This window comes from Hevea brasiliensis, chromosome 9 (assembly GCF_030052815.1).
Source record: "Hevea brasiliensis isolate MT/VB/25A 57/8 chromosome 9, ASM3005281v1, whole genome shotgun sequence".
Classification (NCBI taxonomy): domain Eukaryota; kingdom Viridiplantae; phylum Streptophyta; class Magnoliopsida; order Malpighiales; family Euphorbiaceae; genus Hevea; species Hevea brasiliensis.
Window position 1 is genome coordinate 37,256,137 of NC_079501.1, and position 19,634 is coordinate 37,275,770.

The following is a 19,634-nucleotide window of genomic DNA, read 5'->3' on the forward strand; positions in this document are numbered from 1 at the left end:
TCAATCGGTACAGACAATTTTGACCCGTTAAGCCAAACGGAGGGCATTTTGGTCATTTCGCCTTCAGAGGTGATTTTTGGCCAACTTGTACAGTTGAGTAAATAATTAATATGACATAAAATATGAATAAACATTACTAAAAATTAAATTGAAAATGAGTAGTGATGAAAAGAAAAGAAAATGCAATAAAATGCCAAATATGACATCATTATGATGTCATTTAAAAGTTTCCACCAATTATAATTAAACAACCAATTCATTAACTAATAAAAGAGATAAATAAGACCAAAAGAAAAAAAAAAACACAGCAGCCATCTTCTCCCACAAATCAGCCGAAACCTAGCCCTTGCCCAAACCTCTATTAACACCACAAAAAAGCTTCATTTCTCTCTTTGTTACACCACTAAACCCTAAACCCCTTTCATTAAAACTTGTCCACTCATCTTGGGAAAGTGTTTGGCAGCCTAGAAAAGGAAAGAAAGTGAAGTTAAGCTTGGGAAAAATCTGCCCTACAAGAGGTTAGTGCACCTATCTACTTAAAACCCTTATTTTTCATGTTAGGGACTTGAAATCAACATGAATTTGTGAATTAAATGAACCAAATTTGTGTGTATGCCTACCATGAATTTTGGCAGCCCTAAGGAAGGAACAATGATGGAGTGTTTTGATGGACTTAAAGTGGATTAGAGATCATGTTTAAAGCATGTATGCATGTGGTTAGTGAATGAGTTAGTAATTAAGGTATGTTGTGAAAATTTATAATGGAAACTAGGGTTTTGAGAGTAAAATGTGGACTTGGCTTATGAAATTGTTAAAGAACATTCTAATGGTCAATTAGTGACCATTTGAGAAAATTTGACCACAATTTGGACTGAAATATAGCATGGCAAAGTGAATGAGTATGCTGCCCAGTGATGCAGCAGGGTGGCTGTGATTCCAGCCCACTTGGACTGCCATATCTTTGGCTGTGTTGGTCCAATTGGTGTTTGGCCAATTGGACATGAAACTAGACTTATAATGGCACATTTTTGCTGAAGAAACCATGCCCAAAAGACCAAAGCAAGAGGACCAAAAGTTGGCCCCAATCCGGGTACCCTACAAGCCAATTCTGCAGAATGACCAAATGAATAGTAACTGTTCATTTGGCCATAACTCACTGTAGAAATGGTCAATTGACCTGAAATTTTTACAGCAACAAGATAAGACATAGAAAAACAACTTTCATGAAGAAACCTACCCCAAATTATGACCAGAACCTATCCAACAAGACAGTGGCAGTCACTGTTCATGGTACTATAGATTTGGTAATTCTGCAGTTTTTTCAATCCGGCCAGCTGTGGTTTTTGGACCATATCTGGAGTTACAAAACTCCAAATGGAGTGATTCAAAAAAAGAAATTCAACTAGACAAAATAAAGAACAACTTTTATGTTTACCATTTCCTCAAATTCCCACCGAAACAGTGCTTAATGGAACAGTAAAATTAGGCTTCAAAAACTGAAAATTTTGCTCTCTTGGTTTTAAGTTTAGAAATGGTATGGGTGCTCAACTCCAACAAGTTTTAAATGTAAAATGTGGTACATTGGGAGTGTTAAAACCAATGTACCTATTTTCTATTCAAAAGTCAATATTTTTGTTGACTAATGAAGTGAATAGTGACACCAAAAACTTGAAATTCAAAAATTGAAGAATTCAAAAGTATCAAATGCCCTAGTATACCTAACAAGATTGGTTTGGATAGTTTGGCATGCCAATAGGGTTCAGTTAGCAGTACTGCACATGGCATTATGCCATTCTGTGATTTTATGGCTTTTAGCCATTTTGACATTGTGTTGAGACTTGGCCTCGTGCCTAATACTATTTACAGCTTGTTAGCTGTTTTGTTGCACACCGGGAGATACATATGTGACCGATGGTGTGACGGCCCGAGGTACTAGATACCCAGTGCCAGTTCACCCGTTTATCCATTCCAGTCGTCCAGTATAGGTTACTTGGGCAACCAAATGAATGAAAGTGGATAAAGTTAGCGAAATAAATGGATATACACATACAAAACAAATAAAACATATACATTCAATGCATATTTATTTCTGTTATTTCTTTCTATTTTATTATTGCACCACTAAGCATCATTGCTTAGCGCGTTGCTTTTGCCACGCGTAGGTTCTGGAGATACTGATCGTGAGCCCAGTAGACCGCAGACTGGGTGAGTCCATCCTGCAGCTCTGCACAGTGTCCGTGTCACCTCAACTTCTGCAGTGCATTGGTAGGATACTAGGTGTCATTTTGGTATTTTGTAACTAAATTTTTTATTTTCTCATATGTAGTTGAACTTATGAAATGTATTTTGATGATCATGTAAATAATGAGAATTATGTTTGTGAATGGAAAAGAGAATGTTTATTTGTGATTTATACTTGATTATCACATGTGATGGATGATTGAGAACTTAAATTGAAAATTGTTGAGATTATGATATTGAAGTTTGAGAATGATTGAATATGAATATTGGAAGTGTTTTTCATAGGTTCCGAAGAACTGTTTTCTCCATTTGTAGCCGGTACTCTGCCGGATTTTCTACAAAATTTTCGGAACCTCAAATAAATAATAATTTTGATAAATGGCTTAAATAAATTATATTTCATAAATTATATTCAAAATTACGATAAAAAATAATTAAGGTAAAATAGAGTGTGCCGGTACACCGTGTGATATATCTTACCCCGATATACTGCAGACGAGTAAGGGGTGTCACAATGTAAATTAATAAATTTGCTCTTTCATATATAATTAAATTGTATATCATGTAAATTATGAATTTATGTAATTAGTGTATAAATCATATAAATTAATGAAATTTGAGAATTTTTTTTTTATATACATGAATTGAGCATGAATGAAAATGTATAGAAGTGAATGTGAAATTGAAATATATAAATGATATTCAAAATGATAAAATGATTATGATGAGTAGATGAGATTTTTATTGTAAAATATTATTGAAAATTTCAAGCAGGTGAATAGTAAAACACGCCAACTGGAAATAAAATAGGGGAATTTCGTTAGTTTCTCCTTTATAAATATAATTTATTTTAAAAATATAACGAGAATAAATTATTAAAAGAATAAAGTAAGATAAGATAGGGTGTTCCGGTATCAAGTGTGACACGCCTTGCTCAGCTACATTGTAGACTGGTGAGGGTTGTCGCAGAGGAAGACTAAGGCTTACATGGTATTATTTTTATTTTGAAATGATAGCCTGGACATGACACATGAGCAATTGCTAGAGTTCACATTAGAATATGGAGAGAAGGACTTTCCTTACAATAAAAACTAAGTTGAATGATTTTGTTTTAATAAATTAAAATTTAAAGACAGAATTGAAAGTACTCTCTAAGTTCAGGAATGATTTGTGTAATTAAGCTCATATAAATACGTGTATAAATTGTTGATAAACATGATTTGCTCATATTGGTATCTTGAACGAGACAAAACAGTTATATACAACACATTTATATATATATATATATATATATATATATATATATATATATATATACACTAATAAATTATTTTGATAATTTTTTTTTCTAAAATAAAACATATAGAGATAAAATGATTACAGTTTTATTCATAAATATGTTTTCTTTTTATTATTTTCACGGTTTGGAATATTTTCCAATTAATTCATATACTAAATAAGATTATATCTCTCTTATTTCAAAAACTATAAAATTATATTTTCTCTTTAAATAACTTAAATTAACTTTCATATTTAATTTACATAATTAAGAATTACCTATTAATTGTTACCACAAAAATTAAATTGAACAACCACCATCATTTTTTTTTCATTAACCATCTCTAGCTATTGATTTCTTTCCAAGACAAAGGGAATAGCCTTTTAAATTATTTAAAAATTATTTAATTTGATTAATTAGATTAATTTGCTATTTAAATTGATAAAAAATAATATAAGAATTTATTAATATTAAAAAAAATAATTTGATTTGTTAAATTGGTTTTCTATTTAAATTCAAATTGTATTCTATTAGGAATATTATCTAAGCTAAAAAGAATAATAATAGTATCTTTAGCAAATTATATATGAATTTATTGCTAATAATAATACTTAGCACCAACAAATCTATCATTAATTCATAATAATTTGCTGCTATTAATGTTTTATGACAAATAATATGTCATTGTGAAAGTTCATGTGCAAACTAAATTTGTAAATAAATTTAATTTCTAAAATTATTATAATTAAAATAAAATAAAATTTTAATATTATTTTAATAATAACTCTACTTATATTAAATCTATTATAATTTTTAATTTAAAATTTCGGTAATTCTATAACCTTAATAATATGAATATTATTAATTCATTAAAAATTATTTAATTAATTAAAATCCATAAATTCTAAATCTCACATCCACTATTTTATTTTTTTAATTGTTATAAATAAACAAAACTTATACTATTTAAATTTTAATTAATAAAAAATAATTAAAATTAATTATTTGACAGTCCATAAATTTCAATTTTATTTTGACTCTAATTTTTGCATTAAGACTCCTAAATTTTAATACCATAAGTAATCTTTATAATAATAACTCTTAATTATATATAAAAAAATCTCCCAATTTTTATATTTATACTATACTAACATATGTAAATAGTGAAATTAAGAAACCCTATAATATATAAATAATGGAATAAAAAAAGATGGTTTAAAATAATACAGTCCTATTTTGTTTTGTATTAACCAACTAAATATAAAAAAATTTTAAAAATACAAATCAATTTTAATTAAGAGTAATATAAAATCATAGAAATTTGGTATCATAATAAAGAGTAATTAAATTTAATTAATTATTTAAAATTAATCTATTATGATAATATTATATTACGTGAAAAAAGTTAATAGAAAATTACATAAAAAAATTATAATGAGTAAAACAATATGCAACGTAAGTTTGAAAAAATTTGTAATATTAAAACGACGTAATATAGCATTTCAATTAGTTCGATTAATTAGATTTTTTATTGAATTAATCAAATCAAATCAGTTAACTTGAATTTTTTTAATTTATAATCGAAATCAAATTGATTAATTAAAAATACTATTAAATTAATTCAATTCACTTTTTCAATTAAAACCCTTTAGTGTCCAACCTTAACATTAAGACCCACTCATAATAAAGCCCTCATGTGGTTCTTCTTGGACCTCACTTGAATTGCGAATCGCATGCTTAAGGCAACCATCACAACTCGCAACCTTTTCTTCTTTGCGTTGAAACATCAAGTCCTTACTGCCTCATTTGACTCTAAGAGTGTAGTCTTTCCTCACGATCATTTGAAATTATGATATATATATATATATATATTCAAATGTTTATAATTGATTTAAATTCATGAGCTAATAGAGTTACATTCAAAATCTCAAAACCAATAAAATAAAATAGAATTAAAATGATTTACTCAATTTAATTTAATTTATTTTTTATAAATTAATCCGACTTATTTATAGTTTTTTTTTAAATTTGATTAATCAACTTTCTAATTAGGCTAAGTTTAAAATTAAATTGATGGAGTAGTAATTTTTTTTTAATATTTAGATTTAAAAATTTATTTTTTAAGTTTATTTAGATAAAAAGTAATTATTTTTTTAAATATATTTAGAAAAAAAAAATTATTTTATAGGAATATGAGCGCCGCCTTTTCTTAATCTCAGTGTATCCCCGTGTGATCAATATTGCAGGACACGTGCCTTAAGCAAAACCAGTAATGGTGCTTATCGAACGTGGGTCCTATCAGAGAAGATGCCCCACATCTGACGGCATCTATTCGCTGATACTTTTGCTAATTGATCTCTTACTTTTTTTTTATATTAAAAAAAAAGTTTATAAGATCAACCTAATGCATCGTCTTTGACTCTACGAGAAGAAGAAAAAATATTTAATTTATTTATAAAAAAATATAATACTGCAAGACAAGAATTTTAACAGCTAATTTTTATTTGAAAAGTTTAATATTTTTATTTTAAAAACATTTCAATCCACATTTTAACTTTTTAAAATTAAAATTAGGTGATTTTTATAATTTTTTAATTAAAATAAAAATTATATTAATAAAGAGTACCATTAATTGTTTTTTAAATAAAGATAAAGCTTAATTTATATGTTTGATCATTTTAAATTTATTAAATTATAAAAATTTAAAAATGAGATGGAATGTTTTCAAAATTGAGGATTAGATTTTTTATTTTTTACATGGTTTCTTTGCATTTGAACTAGAGTGACATTCGAAGATAAGATAAAGTTTATTTAAAAATAATTTCGCATCACTGATCTAATCACTTATTAATTTATTAGACTTTTTTTAATAAAAGTTAAAGATTAATTTATCTATTCAACTATATATAAATATATATAAATATATAATGAATTAAATTTAGATAAAAAATTTAATTTATAAAATTAATCTAATTTATAAAATTAAGTATGAAAGTAGGAGATCATTAAGATTAATTAGATCAAGCCAATAGATGTTGTCCACATATGCATGTAAGAAAAAACAAGTGTGATATTAGGTAAGTTGAAGATTTTTGTTTTTGTTTTTTTTTTTTAACAAGATATGATGGGAATTAGTTAAGAAAGGAAGGGAGATGGGGTCACCGTTGATAAATGAAGTGGAGGTGGAATTGCTTCAAAGAAGGTGATGATTACTAGAAGAAATATCGCCAATCACCACAGTTTAAACATTGAAGCTTGGGGAGATGTGAATATATGAGGCGAGCTAGGTTTGCTGTAGAAGTATTGATACCATAAGAGGAAAAATTACATGCAGTTTTTCCATCTTCACTAACAAGTGATCAAAGTAGTATGCATGTGAGTGGCTGTGTAACAGCTTTGTGGGAATTTTTATTTTTGCCTAATTATAAATTAAACAAAATACATAGATAACGTCTATATTTTTATATAATTATAAAATTAATAAATAAAATTATTTAAATATTTATACCAAATATTTTTTTTCATATGAAACTAGAAAGTAATTTTGTAAATTAAATATTTATAAATATTATTTATAAATTTAACATTGCTATTAATATTAATATTAATTTTATTATCTACAAACGCCAAGCTAAATATTACCACTTCAAAAAGGTATGATATGCATCAGTTAAGAAAAATGGGGAAAGCCTTGATATTTGTCCTAGTATGCCAAGCCAAGGAGTAGAGGATTATTTTGTTGTAGGGAAATATAATATGCCAAATGACATTGCAAAGGCAAATCATGAGTAGCTCTCGCATTCTGCAATTGCCACAATTATTAACATTCACAATTATTTAATTATAGATTGAATCTTCTCAATGAAATTCACTCTTACAGGCAGTGAGTAGCTATTCTCACTTTTGTCATAAAGGAAACGATGGATGAATTCTTGAGTTCACGGCTTGAGCGATTTGTCAACCTAGCCACGGAATGCAATTTTTACTCCATAAAACGCCTCATGTGATTGAGGCTTCAAAGTGTTGCTTTCAATGTTTGGAATATAGACTTCTTTAGATAGGTTGGTGACAAGTGTGGTGAATTTGTATCTGTTGATGGCGTCACTCAAACAAAAGCAAGGTTGGACTTTGCAAGATCGCTGGTTTTAACAGAATTCCTTGGGCTTTTAAGGAAAATAATTGTAGTAAAAATCAATGATGTCCGTTTTAATATTGTAGCAATTAAGGAGCACTAGGTTGATTTTCTTTCTCCATTGAACCATAACCAAATTAAAGAACTCCCAAGTGGATGAAGTTGATGATGTGGACTCAAATGAATGTTATCTTACTGTATAAGATGAGATGAGTAGGGACAGAATGGATCCTAGTAATGAGAACTATGGGGACAAACACTTCTGGATCTTTAAGCCAAAAGAGTTATGTTTGTTCCTTATCCATTTTTCCATTGGAAGTCTCTCCTCATGATGTGCAAGCTAGTTTGGAAACCCAATGAGTTATACGCCTCTCACATTCAAAATGATCAATCACCAACCTTCGAATCAGAGATGCTTCATCGAGATTTGATGTAAATGCCTCCTCTACATGTTAATATTAGTGGATTTAAATGTGGAGCTTCATTTACATCCCACAAACTTGCTAGCTGCGAGCCTTGCTCCAAAATCCTAGATGATAATCCCGTCACTGAATCTGATGGGCCCAGATCTCTGTCCAACTAATTTGGAAGATGAGTTAAGCCCAAGCTTAGAAAGTGACCTACAACTTTCTTACTTCAAAGTAAATTGGTTGCTCAAGCAAAAGAAGAAAACTAGGTTGTTGTTGAGCTTTAGGGTTGTTAGAGTCCAAGTCTAATAGAAATTAGGAAGTATAATTAGTTTATGAAGTTTAATAGAATTTAAATTATGAAGTTTAATAATTAGAGTTCTAAAAGAACTAGGTTTTAGTGGCCTACATATATAAATAATTAATTGGCCATTATATGGAATGAATTGTAGAGAGCTCATAAAGTGGATAGGAGTGTTGAATTCCGTGAGTTTTGTTTGAGTGGTTTTAAGGGTGAGAAAAATAATTAGTGATTGTAATTATTTTTTCTTAATAGTGGATTTGTCTAGTGGAGTAGGCTTACACCGAATCACGTTAAATTTTGTGTTCTTTATTTTGTGTGGGTGTGGTTTTTCACAACAAATAATATCAAAGCTGTAGTTTAAGATGTCAAAGATAGCAAGTATAAAATTTGAAGTGGAGCTGTTCGATGGAAAAAATAATATCAATTTGTGGCAAAGCACCGTGAAGGGTGTCCTTGTACAACAATGATTAATCAAAGCATTGAACGAGAAGCAATTGGTGACCATGGAAGATGATAATTGGGAAGAGCTTCAACAAAGGGCAGTGAGTACGATTAGATTGACGTTAGCCCCAGATGTGAAGTACAATGTCTTGGAGGAGACTTCATCAATTATTTTGTAGAAGAATTTGGAGAGCCTGTACATGTCAAAGTCACTCACAAATCGCTTGTACTTAAAGAAAGAGTTATACCAACTCAGAATGGATGAAGGTACTGATGTGGGAGATCACCTTAATATATTTAATAAATTAATTACCCAATTGGCTAGTGTTGGTGTGAAGGTTGATGAAGAAGATTTGCTTTTAACTTCTCTCGCTTTTAACCTCTCTCTCACACTCTTATGAAAGCTTGGTGATAGCTCTAATAGTTGGAAAGGAGACTTTAAAAGTGGAGGAGGTTACCACAGTTATTTTGGATGATAAGAAGTTTAAGAAGACAGGTAGTAGCAATGAATGTTGAGCTTTTATTGCTGATTCTAGTCATGGTAGAAGCAATCCACATGGAAATAATTGAAGAATGAATAGTAGATCGAGCTCGAGACTACGAGTAGACCATGAAGATAGAGAATGCTACTACTGTCATGAGAATGGTCACATTTAATACCATTGTATGAAGATGAAGGAAGATCTTGTACAGTTTAAACAATTCAAGAAGAGTCGCAGAAAAGAAAAAGAAGGAACTGCTGTAATTGCAATGGATGATGGTTTTGATAGGGAATGTTTGAATGTGGATGATGATAAGAAAAAGGCAAAAGATCCATCACAAGATGAGTGGTTAATGGATTCTACTTGCCCATTCCATATTTGCTCAAAGAAGGAGTGGTTTGATGTGATTGAAGAAAAGAACGGAGAAAAAGTGAAGCTAGCCAATGGGAACAAGATGGAAGTTCAAGGTATTAGAAGAGTGAAGAACAAACTGCATGGTGATCGTGTAAAAGTATTCGATGAAGTGAGATACGTTCCTAAATTTGAAAGGAACTTAATTTCTTTGGGTAAATTAGATTCTTTAGGTTATGAGCATTCGATTTATGGTGGAGTCATGAGAGTTAGCCAAGGTGCTCTTGTGATCATGAAGGGTGAGAAGATTGGTACAAAGAATCTCTACAAATTGGAAGGAAGCACATTGATTGAAAGAATGCAAGTGGAAGCAAGAGGCAACATCAATAATCAAGAGTGCAAAGAAGTACCCAAGAGAAAATTAACTTTTGCAAAAATTGTGAAGACTAATTATATTTGACTTGGAGGTGAAGATTGTTAGAGTCCAAGTCTACTTGAAATTAGGAAGTATAATTAGTTTTGAAAGTTTAGTAAAATTTAAATTATGAAGTTTAATATTAGAGTCCTTAAAGGACTAAGTTTTAGTGGCCTATATATATAAATAGTTGGTTGGCCATTATATGGAATGCATTATAGAGAGCTCATAAAGTGGAGAGGTGTATTGAATTCTGTGAGTTTTGTTTGAGTGATTTTGAGGGTGAAAAAAATAATTAGTGGTTGTAATTATTTTTCATTGATAGTGGATTTGTTTGGTAAAGTAGACTTACGTCGAATCAAGTTAAATTTCATGTTCTTTATTTTGTGTGGGTGTGGTTTTTCACAACAAGGGCTTATACCCAAAGGTTAGGCTAGGAGGAAGGAGTAAACAAACAAATAGTGAGTATTCTAAGCCCTTTCCTTAGAAAGTGATATTGAATGTATGAACATTTTGAATTATTCAAAGCCTATGGATTGCTTACCCTTCTATCTAAGGCAAGAGGCTAGAGCTACCCTTGAAGTTGGAAGAAACCTTGGTCTTGTTTTTTATGGGGATAAGGAAGCTTTTCTTGACCATCTAACAAATCAAATATTAGTTGATTTCTCCTTTATAAAAACTAGATTTAAAGGCCATTATCATTGTTTTCTTCATGGTGGTGGACTCAATCTGGACGTTGAAATTGCCCTTTATGGTGGAGCTTTTCTCTTTTTTTAAGAGACTTGGTTCCTTATGTCCTTATGATGATTTTGGGCTGATGGTGAAGGATTTATATCTAGTTTGGTGAGGTTGGCAACATTTCGGCTTTTTAGCCATTGGGGCTGAAGTAGGTGGCTTTGGTTAGATGTTGACGATCCTTTCTTTAATACAAATATTAGAGTCACATACATCGAATGGGCAATGACAGTGCTTTATGTAGTGTTTTCATAGGCATTGAAAGGACCTTAATGTGAATATGTTTTATTTTATTATTTTGTTTGCTGTAATATTTACTTTTGGTCTCTATTATTTTTACGTAGATGAGTTAGTAATGATATCTTAGCTTGTTTTTGTTTTGTGTCTGTATCTTTTCAACTAGTGGTTTTGTCCTACTTTTTCTATCTTGGCTATTATGTTTTGTTTTTATAGGTTTTTTTTTAAAGCAAAGAGAATTTTATTAAAAGAGAAGAAAATAGAAAGCATAACCTGTCTTAACACTCAACCTAATATCAAGTTAGAAGGAAGATTTAGAAAACATAATACATAACTTGACAACCAAAAGCAAATTAAAGTGACAAAGGCCTCATAATAATGTCACAAAAAGAAAATCATACCACATCAAAACAAAATAAGCTAAAAGAAGGGAACACCAAAAAAAAACAGAGCAACTATATAGACATCAGCCACAATCCCTAGAAAAGGAGAAGTATGAAGTAAGAGCAACATCAACATAAGCATGAAGCAATAAAGGAACAGTATTCAAGCCTTGAATATAGGAAACCACAAAAGTAAAATCAGAAGAGCAGCAAGCCAAAATCGGCCAATCGAAGTAGCAACGAGACTAAGGAGAAAAAGCTAACTAAAGCAAAGGGCAAAACCTTCCAATTGCTAAAACTCTAAAAAGCTTGATATCTCAAAAGCCTTTAAATAATAAAAAAGATGAAAAGTTAACTAGAAAGCAAAGCCACCACTCTATCAACTCAAACCTTTCCCTTTTGACATTAAATTATAAACATGCAATTATTCTTTATGGAACAAAGTCGAAAGTTGTCCCTAATTTTTATTTTTATTTTACAAAATGGTTGATCAAGGACTCCTCATCTCCTTCAAACATGAGTCCCAACCACTTCCCAAGCTTAAATGTTATTATGACTTCCTTTTTGATATTAAAAGAGGATTGGTTATCTTGCTTAGAGGAGATAAGACCATTTTGCACATCGTATTTCACTATCAAAGGCAGTGAAGACATCTTCAAGCAATTTCAAACCATTGTCATCTCTAAAAGGTCTCTTAGCATGATCTCTAGAAGCTTTTTTCTTACTTTTTCGTTTCCTTTTAATAACCATTTTCTGGTAGAGGCCTCAGGGATTAGCAATGGGCTTACATTATTTTCTTCTTTTTTAGATCCTAAAAGTTCTCAGACTAGCCAAGAGAAGGTTGCTAGCACTTGTTGAGCTAGTAAGAAGAGGTATACATGAGGCCTACTCAAGAGGGCCTAAAGAGTTGGGTTTATCATGGACAATTAAAAGAGGCTCAGCCACAATAGGGATAACTGGAGAAAAAAAATCTAAATTAAAATTCAATGCCACCTACATTAGATCATTTGCATGGAGAACATGAGCAGTGGCTCATGATTGCTCAATGCAAATGTCAACAAGCTGGATAAAGAGAAATTTTGAAGTAATGCAATTGTTGATTAGCTGGATAGAGGGAATTCTTGAAGTTGCAGAGGCAACATCATTATCTTTAGCTTTTCACTTTGGATATCATCATTAAGGCTATTGCCTTTATGCAAAGGCATGGTGTTAGTTAAGGGATTACCAAATCATAAAAAGAGGCATCTTCATGACACAAGTTACTAACTGAATACATGGGGAAATTATTATTGCTATTAAAAATCCCAATATCACAAGATAACTAATCAAAATTGTTGAGACCTTACTCTTCGAACGATGGAGGAAGATTACATGCAGTTGATAGGAGAAGGGAATTGAAATGCAAAGAAAGGAACCCCCATAGATTCTTCAATAGCTATAATATTATATCTAATGCAATCAAAATCTACAATAATGGTTCTATTAAATTAATTGAATCAATAAGGATAAGCGATCTAACAGCCTATAAATGGGATTTCGTTTTGGTAGGACTTCATATCAATCGAGGTTCCTTAGAAGTTGCCTACCAACGAAAGAAATACTTAGTCCAGGCATGTAATGAGACACAAAAAATCTAACCCAAGTTAACCTTTTATGGAAGGCGAAGATTGGTTTCACATGGTTTGATGTTAATGAATCATTGGTGAAGCCAATCAAATTGAATGTTTAGAAAATCTTTCATGATCTCAGCAGAATCAAACATTAGCAAAACCTGAGCACCAACCCCACACACACACACACAGAGGATGAATTTGAACTATGAGAATTCCTTCAGCAAAATTAATAATGTAAATGGTCAATAATAAGATGATTTTTTGCAATAGCTACCACCCCCCCCCCCCCCCCCCACACACACACACACAGAGGATGAATTTGAACTATGAGAATTCCTTCAGCAAAAGTAATAATGTAAATGGTTAATAATAAGATGATTGTTTGCAATAGCCATAGCGGACCGAGACAATCACTCCTCATTATGCATTGACTCTTCAAGGGAGAATTTATATCGTCCATCTATCACATAATCACTATAGTTTGTCCCTTCCAAAGGTCGACCAGAGCAAATATCAAAATTCATAGGAGCGACCTTTGTTTCCTTAGACCTGTGAGATGTCTCTTCATCTAATGTAGATAAGTTTTTACCCTGAGAAGTAGTCGTAGATTGGGAGATTCGAGTAGATTTTGATAGAAAGGCTCGACGCTTATATGAGCCAATCCATAATCCATTGACATACTCCAAGAGTTTCCATAAACCCTCCATTGATGGGATACTAACAAAGCCAAAACTTCTTCAATTTTCGTCTAAGTTTCGTGGAATGAACACTTCAATGATACGGTTAACACATGAAAATGAGCTCTTGATGGCCCATGTAGTGCTATGCAGGGGAACATTTTTTATGTAAAGGGTAGGATAATTTTGAAGATGATGGTTAAGGGTATGTTTGATGTGTTTGAAGGGCAATTTGGTAAACAAGGTAGAAGTTTGGTGGGCTAGGGAAAGATGAAAGGAGACGGTGGGGGAGGGGGGGGGGGGGGTTGTTGGTTACAATTTCTTGCTCTTTAAGTCGGTTGTATTGGGATTTTCCTTTTGGCAATAGGTTAGTTTAGAGCCACCTCTCTCCTAATTATCCTTTCTGTTTTTATAAAATGTGTTGTTCGTAAAAATATAATTAATAGGAAATTAATGTACTTTATATAAAAAAAATGATAGTTTTAAACTCTACTTTCTAATTTTTGGACCTTAGTTATTTCTTGAGGACAATTCAAAAGTCTTAAATAACAGTTGTGATAATCATAATAGATACATTGAAACGTGAAAACATAGTGTAATTAGTGGTGAATTATTTTACATGATTAGCTAGAAAATTAACCTTAGCTAGCTTCCTATTTTGCCAAATGAAATTCTCCAATAATAGCTATGGAGCTATAGCTAGGTAGGTTGTAGAGTTATGGTTGTGATGGTGAAACAAATTAAGTTTTGTCAAGTAGCTTTTGACATGGATTTATATTTTATCTCAGCATGCAAAATGGTTGGTGAAGTGAAGTCACTTTTCATGCCTATTTCTTACGCTAACACTAGTAAATCTTGGGTTTCAATATTAATACAATTCAAAATATGTATACTTTAAGACTCTGTTTATTTTGCTGAAAATATTTTTTTTAAAAATATTTTCATATTTTTTATCATTGGAGAAACTTTATAAATAAATTAATAGAAAAAAAATTTTTAGTCAAAGAGAAAATGAAGTCTTTTTTTTTTTAAAATAACTTTCTCTCTTTAAAAGAGAAAATTGTTTTTAAATTTTTGGTAATTCTATTAAAATGTAAAAATATTTATGCATGCATGATATAAATACATACATTTAATTTAATATTGCAGCCAAATAATAGAAAATATTTTCATTTCTTATAAAATAATTTTCAAAAACAATAATTTTTATATATAAATTACTTTTTAAAATAAATGAAAAAAGAAAAAAAAAAATACTGAACGTGCGTGTTTATCTATCATGGTTTGTTCTGTCGGTTTGGATTATTGGAATGGTTTCTTCTGTCGGTTTGGATTATTGGAATTTTTGGTAATTAACTCATAATTAGCTAGTCATAGCCTTCAATGGACAAAGAAAGACATAGATAATAGATACACCACATAATTGTTGAGCCTGTATTGTCATTTTATACGCTCCACAAACAAATTAAGACTTTTGTGCAAGGAATAGAAGTTAATTAATTATTATCCTAAGTTTGGCAGCTTCATTATCTCGATTTATATTTATTAATGATCATATACATAAACCTCACCATTTAAAAACATCAGGAGCCTAATAGCTTGTTTTATTATTATTTATTTTATTCTTCTCTTACATTTTTTTTGTCAGTTGTCAAGTAAAATATATAAAGTAGATATATGAAAGAATGTATAATTATTTGTTCTATTAATTATTATTATTATTATTATTATTATTATTATTATTATTATTATTATTATTAATTTGTTGTTTTTTTAAGTAAAAAGATTTGTTATTTGATTTATTATTTGTTTTTTGTTTGATTCTTATTCAGTAATAGCTTTTAATGTAACGTTTAATATTTTGACTTTAATCAAAATGTTAGCTCTCTTATTTATGTTTTTTTGGTCCTGTTCAGTAATATTAGTTGTTTTAATAGCTGTCAATTATTTTAATAATTGCTAGCTATTTTACTAACTATTAGGTATTATATATTAGCTGTTAGTAGTTAATTATTTATATAACTATTAAAGTGAAAGTGTTCAGTAATAATAGTTATTGGATTAGCTATTAAATATAAAATTGGTGATATAATACTGTTGAGTCTAGTTAAAATGCTTCCTCAACTTATAATGATTAGGAGTGGTAGTTTTTTGTGAACCAACCCTTAATCTTTAAACACTAGTATAAACATTATGTTACCGATTAGTATAAATAAGAAAAATACTGTTTCGACTTTAGTTAAAATACTAAACACTACTTTAAAAACTATTGCCTAATAAGACATTGGTGGTATAGTGTTTATAATAATTTTAAAAGTTGAATGAGTAATTTATGAAAATTTATATCTCCTAAATTTTAGAGATTGAAGACTAAGGCCAACAAAATGATACCACGTCTATTTTTACCTCACATTGTGATGATACCACATCTATTTTTACCTCATATTGCTGTTTTAAATCACCATATAAACTAGCTAATTATCAATAGCTATTAAAATAGTTAATATTGGACTTGTTTTATTTTTTTTATTTAAATAATTTGGCGTCATTTTGCTTAAATTTGAAGTTAATAGGGTTAATATGTACGTACAGTGCAGCTTCAATATATTTTTTCAGTGGTTAGAAATATTTTCCAACCAATTTAAAGTGATATGTACAGGTGAATTCTGACTTTGTCTAGTTCTATGGTCAGCAAAGAGAGACACCATTTAAGCATGTATTTGTTCACAACTCATCAATATTTATATACGCCATATTCAGAATGTGAAAGTTAATTATTTTATGTATCTGCGCAGACAAATATTCCCCATTTTAGAATTCAAATTCTAATTTGCTAATGTAAGAAGGAAGGTGATATTATAATATCCATGTTATTAATTAGAGACCTCTCTCTCTCTCTCTCTCTCTCTCTCTCTCTGCCATATACATACGCACAGCGCACAACCCATAAAGCAAGGTGGTACACACGCATAGGGCTTCCACTGAAAACCATCCCAAACATTCCTTCCTGCTTTTGAAACCAGTTTTTCAAGAAAAGGGTGTTTTTATTTTTCTTTCTTTTCATCAACTATATAATAGTTCTATCCATCTTCAGTTTCATCCATGGATACCGCTCAGTGGCCACAGGTAGATAGATCTACTACCAGGCTCTTTGATCTCTTTCAGAGACCTTTTTTGAGGCTTTTCATGAAAATAACTTATTAGCCCCAGATTTTATGGTTCTTGCTTATCGGGTTCTATTTTTTAAAGTGATAATTGGTGTTCATAGCTGGTGCAAGTCCTCTATTATTTGGATTTAGTTTCTATCTCTGTTGGCACTTGACCATCTTTTCTTTTGCTTGATTGAGAAAGAAAAAGAAGTGCTATTTTCTTTTTCCTTTACCTTTTTATAAGCTCATGAAATTTTGAAAAGTGTAAAAGTAGCTAAATTGTTTTATTTGTTTGTCTATCTTTTCTTTTAATCTTGAGTTGTTTGATCTTCAAGCCATGGTTTCTTTCTTTATGTCTTTTTTCATTTCTTTCTTTTCCTTTTGTTGTTTGTGCTTTTTTTTTTTCTTCTTTTAGGAGATAGTGGTGAAACCAATAGAAGAGATAATCACAAATACATGCCCAAAGCCTGCAACTTTGGAGAGGAAAGCAAGACCTCAAAAAGAGCAGGCCTTGAACTGTCCAAGGTGCAATTCAACAAACACCAAGTTCTGTTACTATAACAACTACAGTCTCACTCAGCCTAGGTACTTCTGCAAGACTTGTAGAAGGTATTGGACTGAAGGTGGTTCTCTCAGAAACATTCCTGTCGGTGGTGGTTCCAGGAAGAATAAGAGATCATCTGCTTCATTTTCTTCTATATCTTCTTGCTCCTCATCTTCAAAGAAACTTCCAGATCTTGTTACACCTCCAAGTTTGTCTGAGACTTCTACTCAAAACCCTAAGATCCACGAAGGCCAAGATCTTAACCTAGCTTTCCCATCCACTCAAGGTATAAGAAATTTCTCTGAATTGATTCAAGTACCTAGCGTTGATGGCAATAACAAGAACCAAATTTCTTCTTCTTCTTCTTCGGCATCCACTACACCTCAACTTTCAGCTTTGGAGCTGCTAACTGGAATCTCTCCAAGGGGTTTTAATTCTTTCATGCCTATGCCAGTTCAAGATCCAAGCTCAGTTTACACATCTGGGTTTTCTCTTCAAGATTTCAAGCCAACCTTGAATTTCTCTCTGGACGGGCTTGGAAGTGGTTATGGTAGTCTCCAGGGGGTTCAAGAGACTGGTGGAAGGCTATTATTTCCATTTGAAGATCTAAAGCAAGTCTCAAGCACAACTAATATTGAGCAGAATCGAGAGCAGGGAGATTCAGGTGGATATTGGACTGGAATGCTGGGTGGTGGTGGAGGATCATGGCAAAGCTAGACAGATGGAAGAAAATAATTAATCTGGGTGGGTCTTATTTTCTACTTTTTTTTTTTATTTTTTAAGAAAAAAAAATATTAATTTGGGTGACCTGTTTGGATTTCTTCATTACTAACAGATAGGATACATGGGTTTCTCTATATTTGCTTTGTTATTTTAATTTCAATTTATCTTCTTTACTGTCTTAATCAAACTGTGGAATTTGAAGCTTCTTTTAGATAGGCTTCATTTAAGGGTGAAATGGGGTTTGTACAAGGATGCAAGAAGAAGAAGAAGAAGAAGGGGAGGAGATCAAGCAAAGCTCAGATCTTTTTTAGGGTATAAAATGAGTAGAAAGAGGTTATGATCCTACATATGCCCTTTACTTCATGTCATGTCCTGTCTTCTATCACTAAATCAGGAGCTAGAAGGAAAGATTACCCGCTATTATGTATCATTGGTTAATTAGCTTGGCATAAATATATATACAATTAATGTTTGATGTGAAAATATGTAAGGAGTTCTATGGATGAAAGTAGGGCTTTTTTCATTATTTCTCAGACATGAATTATTAGTAATATATTATACATGTTATTAATATTTTATGGTTACAATGGAGGCTCTGAATATTTGTAAACAGGTTTTGAGTGTACATGGTCTCATTAGGACTGAGATTTTTGCAGACATTAGAAGCAAGTTCAGGAGCAGGTAGCAGAGTTGGAGAAAATGATGATGATGATGATGATGAGCCAGGTAGGAAACTCTCATCCCTAAAAATGAAATAGTAATACTAGAGAACTCTTCAATAAAGCAACTCAAATTGCTTGTGTAAATTGAGGGGCACTGGAACCTGCCTCAACTGATAAGCATTACCTACTGATGACTTCACTATCCAAGCAGTTTTCAAGATCACTCTCTCACATTGCCTCATTTTCCTCGAGTGATCATTGCTTCTATGCTATACCTTCTTTTTTTATTATTATTATTAAAGACAAAAAAAAAAAAAGATTAATTTGAAGATTGAGAAAGATCTTACAAACCCTTCTTTCTCTGGTCTTGGTTTTGGGACCCACAAACATTCTCCTAGGCAAGTGTGCTAGAGAATAATTCACCCCACTATAAGTCTGATCCATCTAGATCTAGAGTCTCTATAAAATCTATATAAATTTAGTTCATTTTTGTTTCTTTGCTGTAACCCACTTAGAGTGCATAATTAACTGGCAAAAATATTGTATATACCAGCTCCTCAGCCCCTCTATTATGGGATTTGAGGGGTCTTTTTCCTGTCAAATTTAGAGCTTTATGACCCCATTAACCCTACCTTGCTTTTTCCCATGGGCAGTTTAGGTACCCACATCTACATGCATCAGACTATTCATTTTCCTTCTATACAAAGGTTGGAGCCTATATAATTCAAAGTTTCATCACCAAGATAGCTATATCTGGGTAAAATTGAATATAAAAGGGAGGGTGGAAATAAGGAAAAAGCATTGCTTTAATATACTTTTTCCAAAACAAAATTGTATATGAAAAAAAATCTATTACTTT

The 19,634-nt window shown here is 31.0% G+C and overlaps 1 protein-coding gene across 6 annotated transcripts; it reads left to right on the forward strand.

The window, feature by feature from the left end:
• Positions 1-16,534: 16,534 nt before the first annotated feature.
• Positions 16,535-19,608, forward strand: LOC110633887 (dof zinc finger protein DOF4.6). 6 transcript variants are annotated; one of them, XM_021782713.2, is made up of 3 exons: positions 16,535-16,823; positions 17,262-17,676; positions 17,785-18,686. In XM_021782713.2, exons 1-3 carry the CDS (start codon positions 16,800-16,802, stop codon positions 18,105-18,107), a joined length of 762 nt encoding a protein of 253 aa, XP_021638405.2. In that variant the 5' UTR covers positions 16,535-16,799; the 3' UTR covers positions 18,108-18,686. The 6 variants fall into 6 exon arrangements, with proteins under 6 accessions (XP_021638405.2, XP_021638404.2, XP_021638403.2 ...); XM_021782712.2 differs by adding an exon at positions 18,727-19,608 and having other exon boundaries at positions 16,544-16,823; positions 17,262-18,134; XM_021782711.2 differs by adding an exon at positions 18,770-19,605 and having other exon boundaries at positions 16,544-16,823; positions 17,262-18,134.
• The last annotated feature ends 26 nt before the right edge of the window (positions 19,609-19,634 follow it).

Excerpts from the sequence above, each read along its gene's own strand:
- LOC110633887 (XM_021782712.2), top strand. The coding sequence starts at position 16,800 with ATGGATACCGCTCAGTGGCCACAG. Across the intron at positions 16,824-17,261 it reads ATACCGCTCAGTGGCCACAG|GAGATAGTGGTGAAACCAAT; the intron begins GTAGATAGATCT and ends TTCTTCTTTTAG.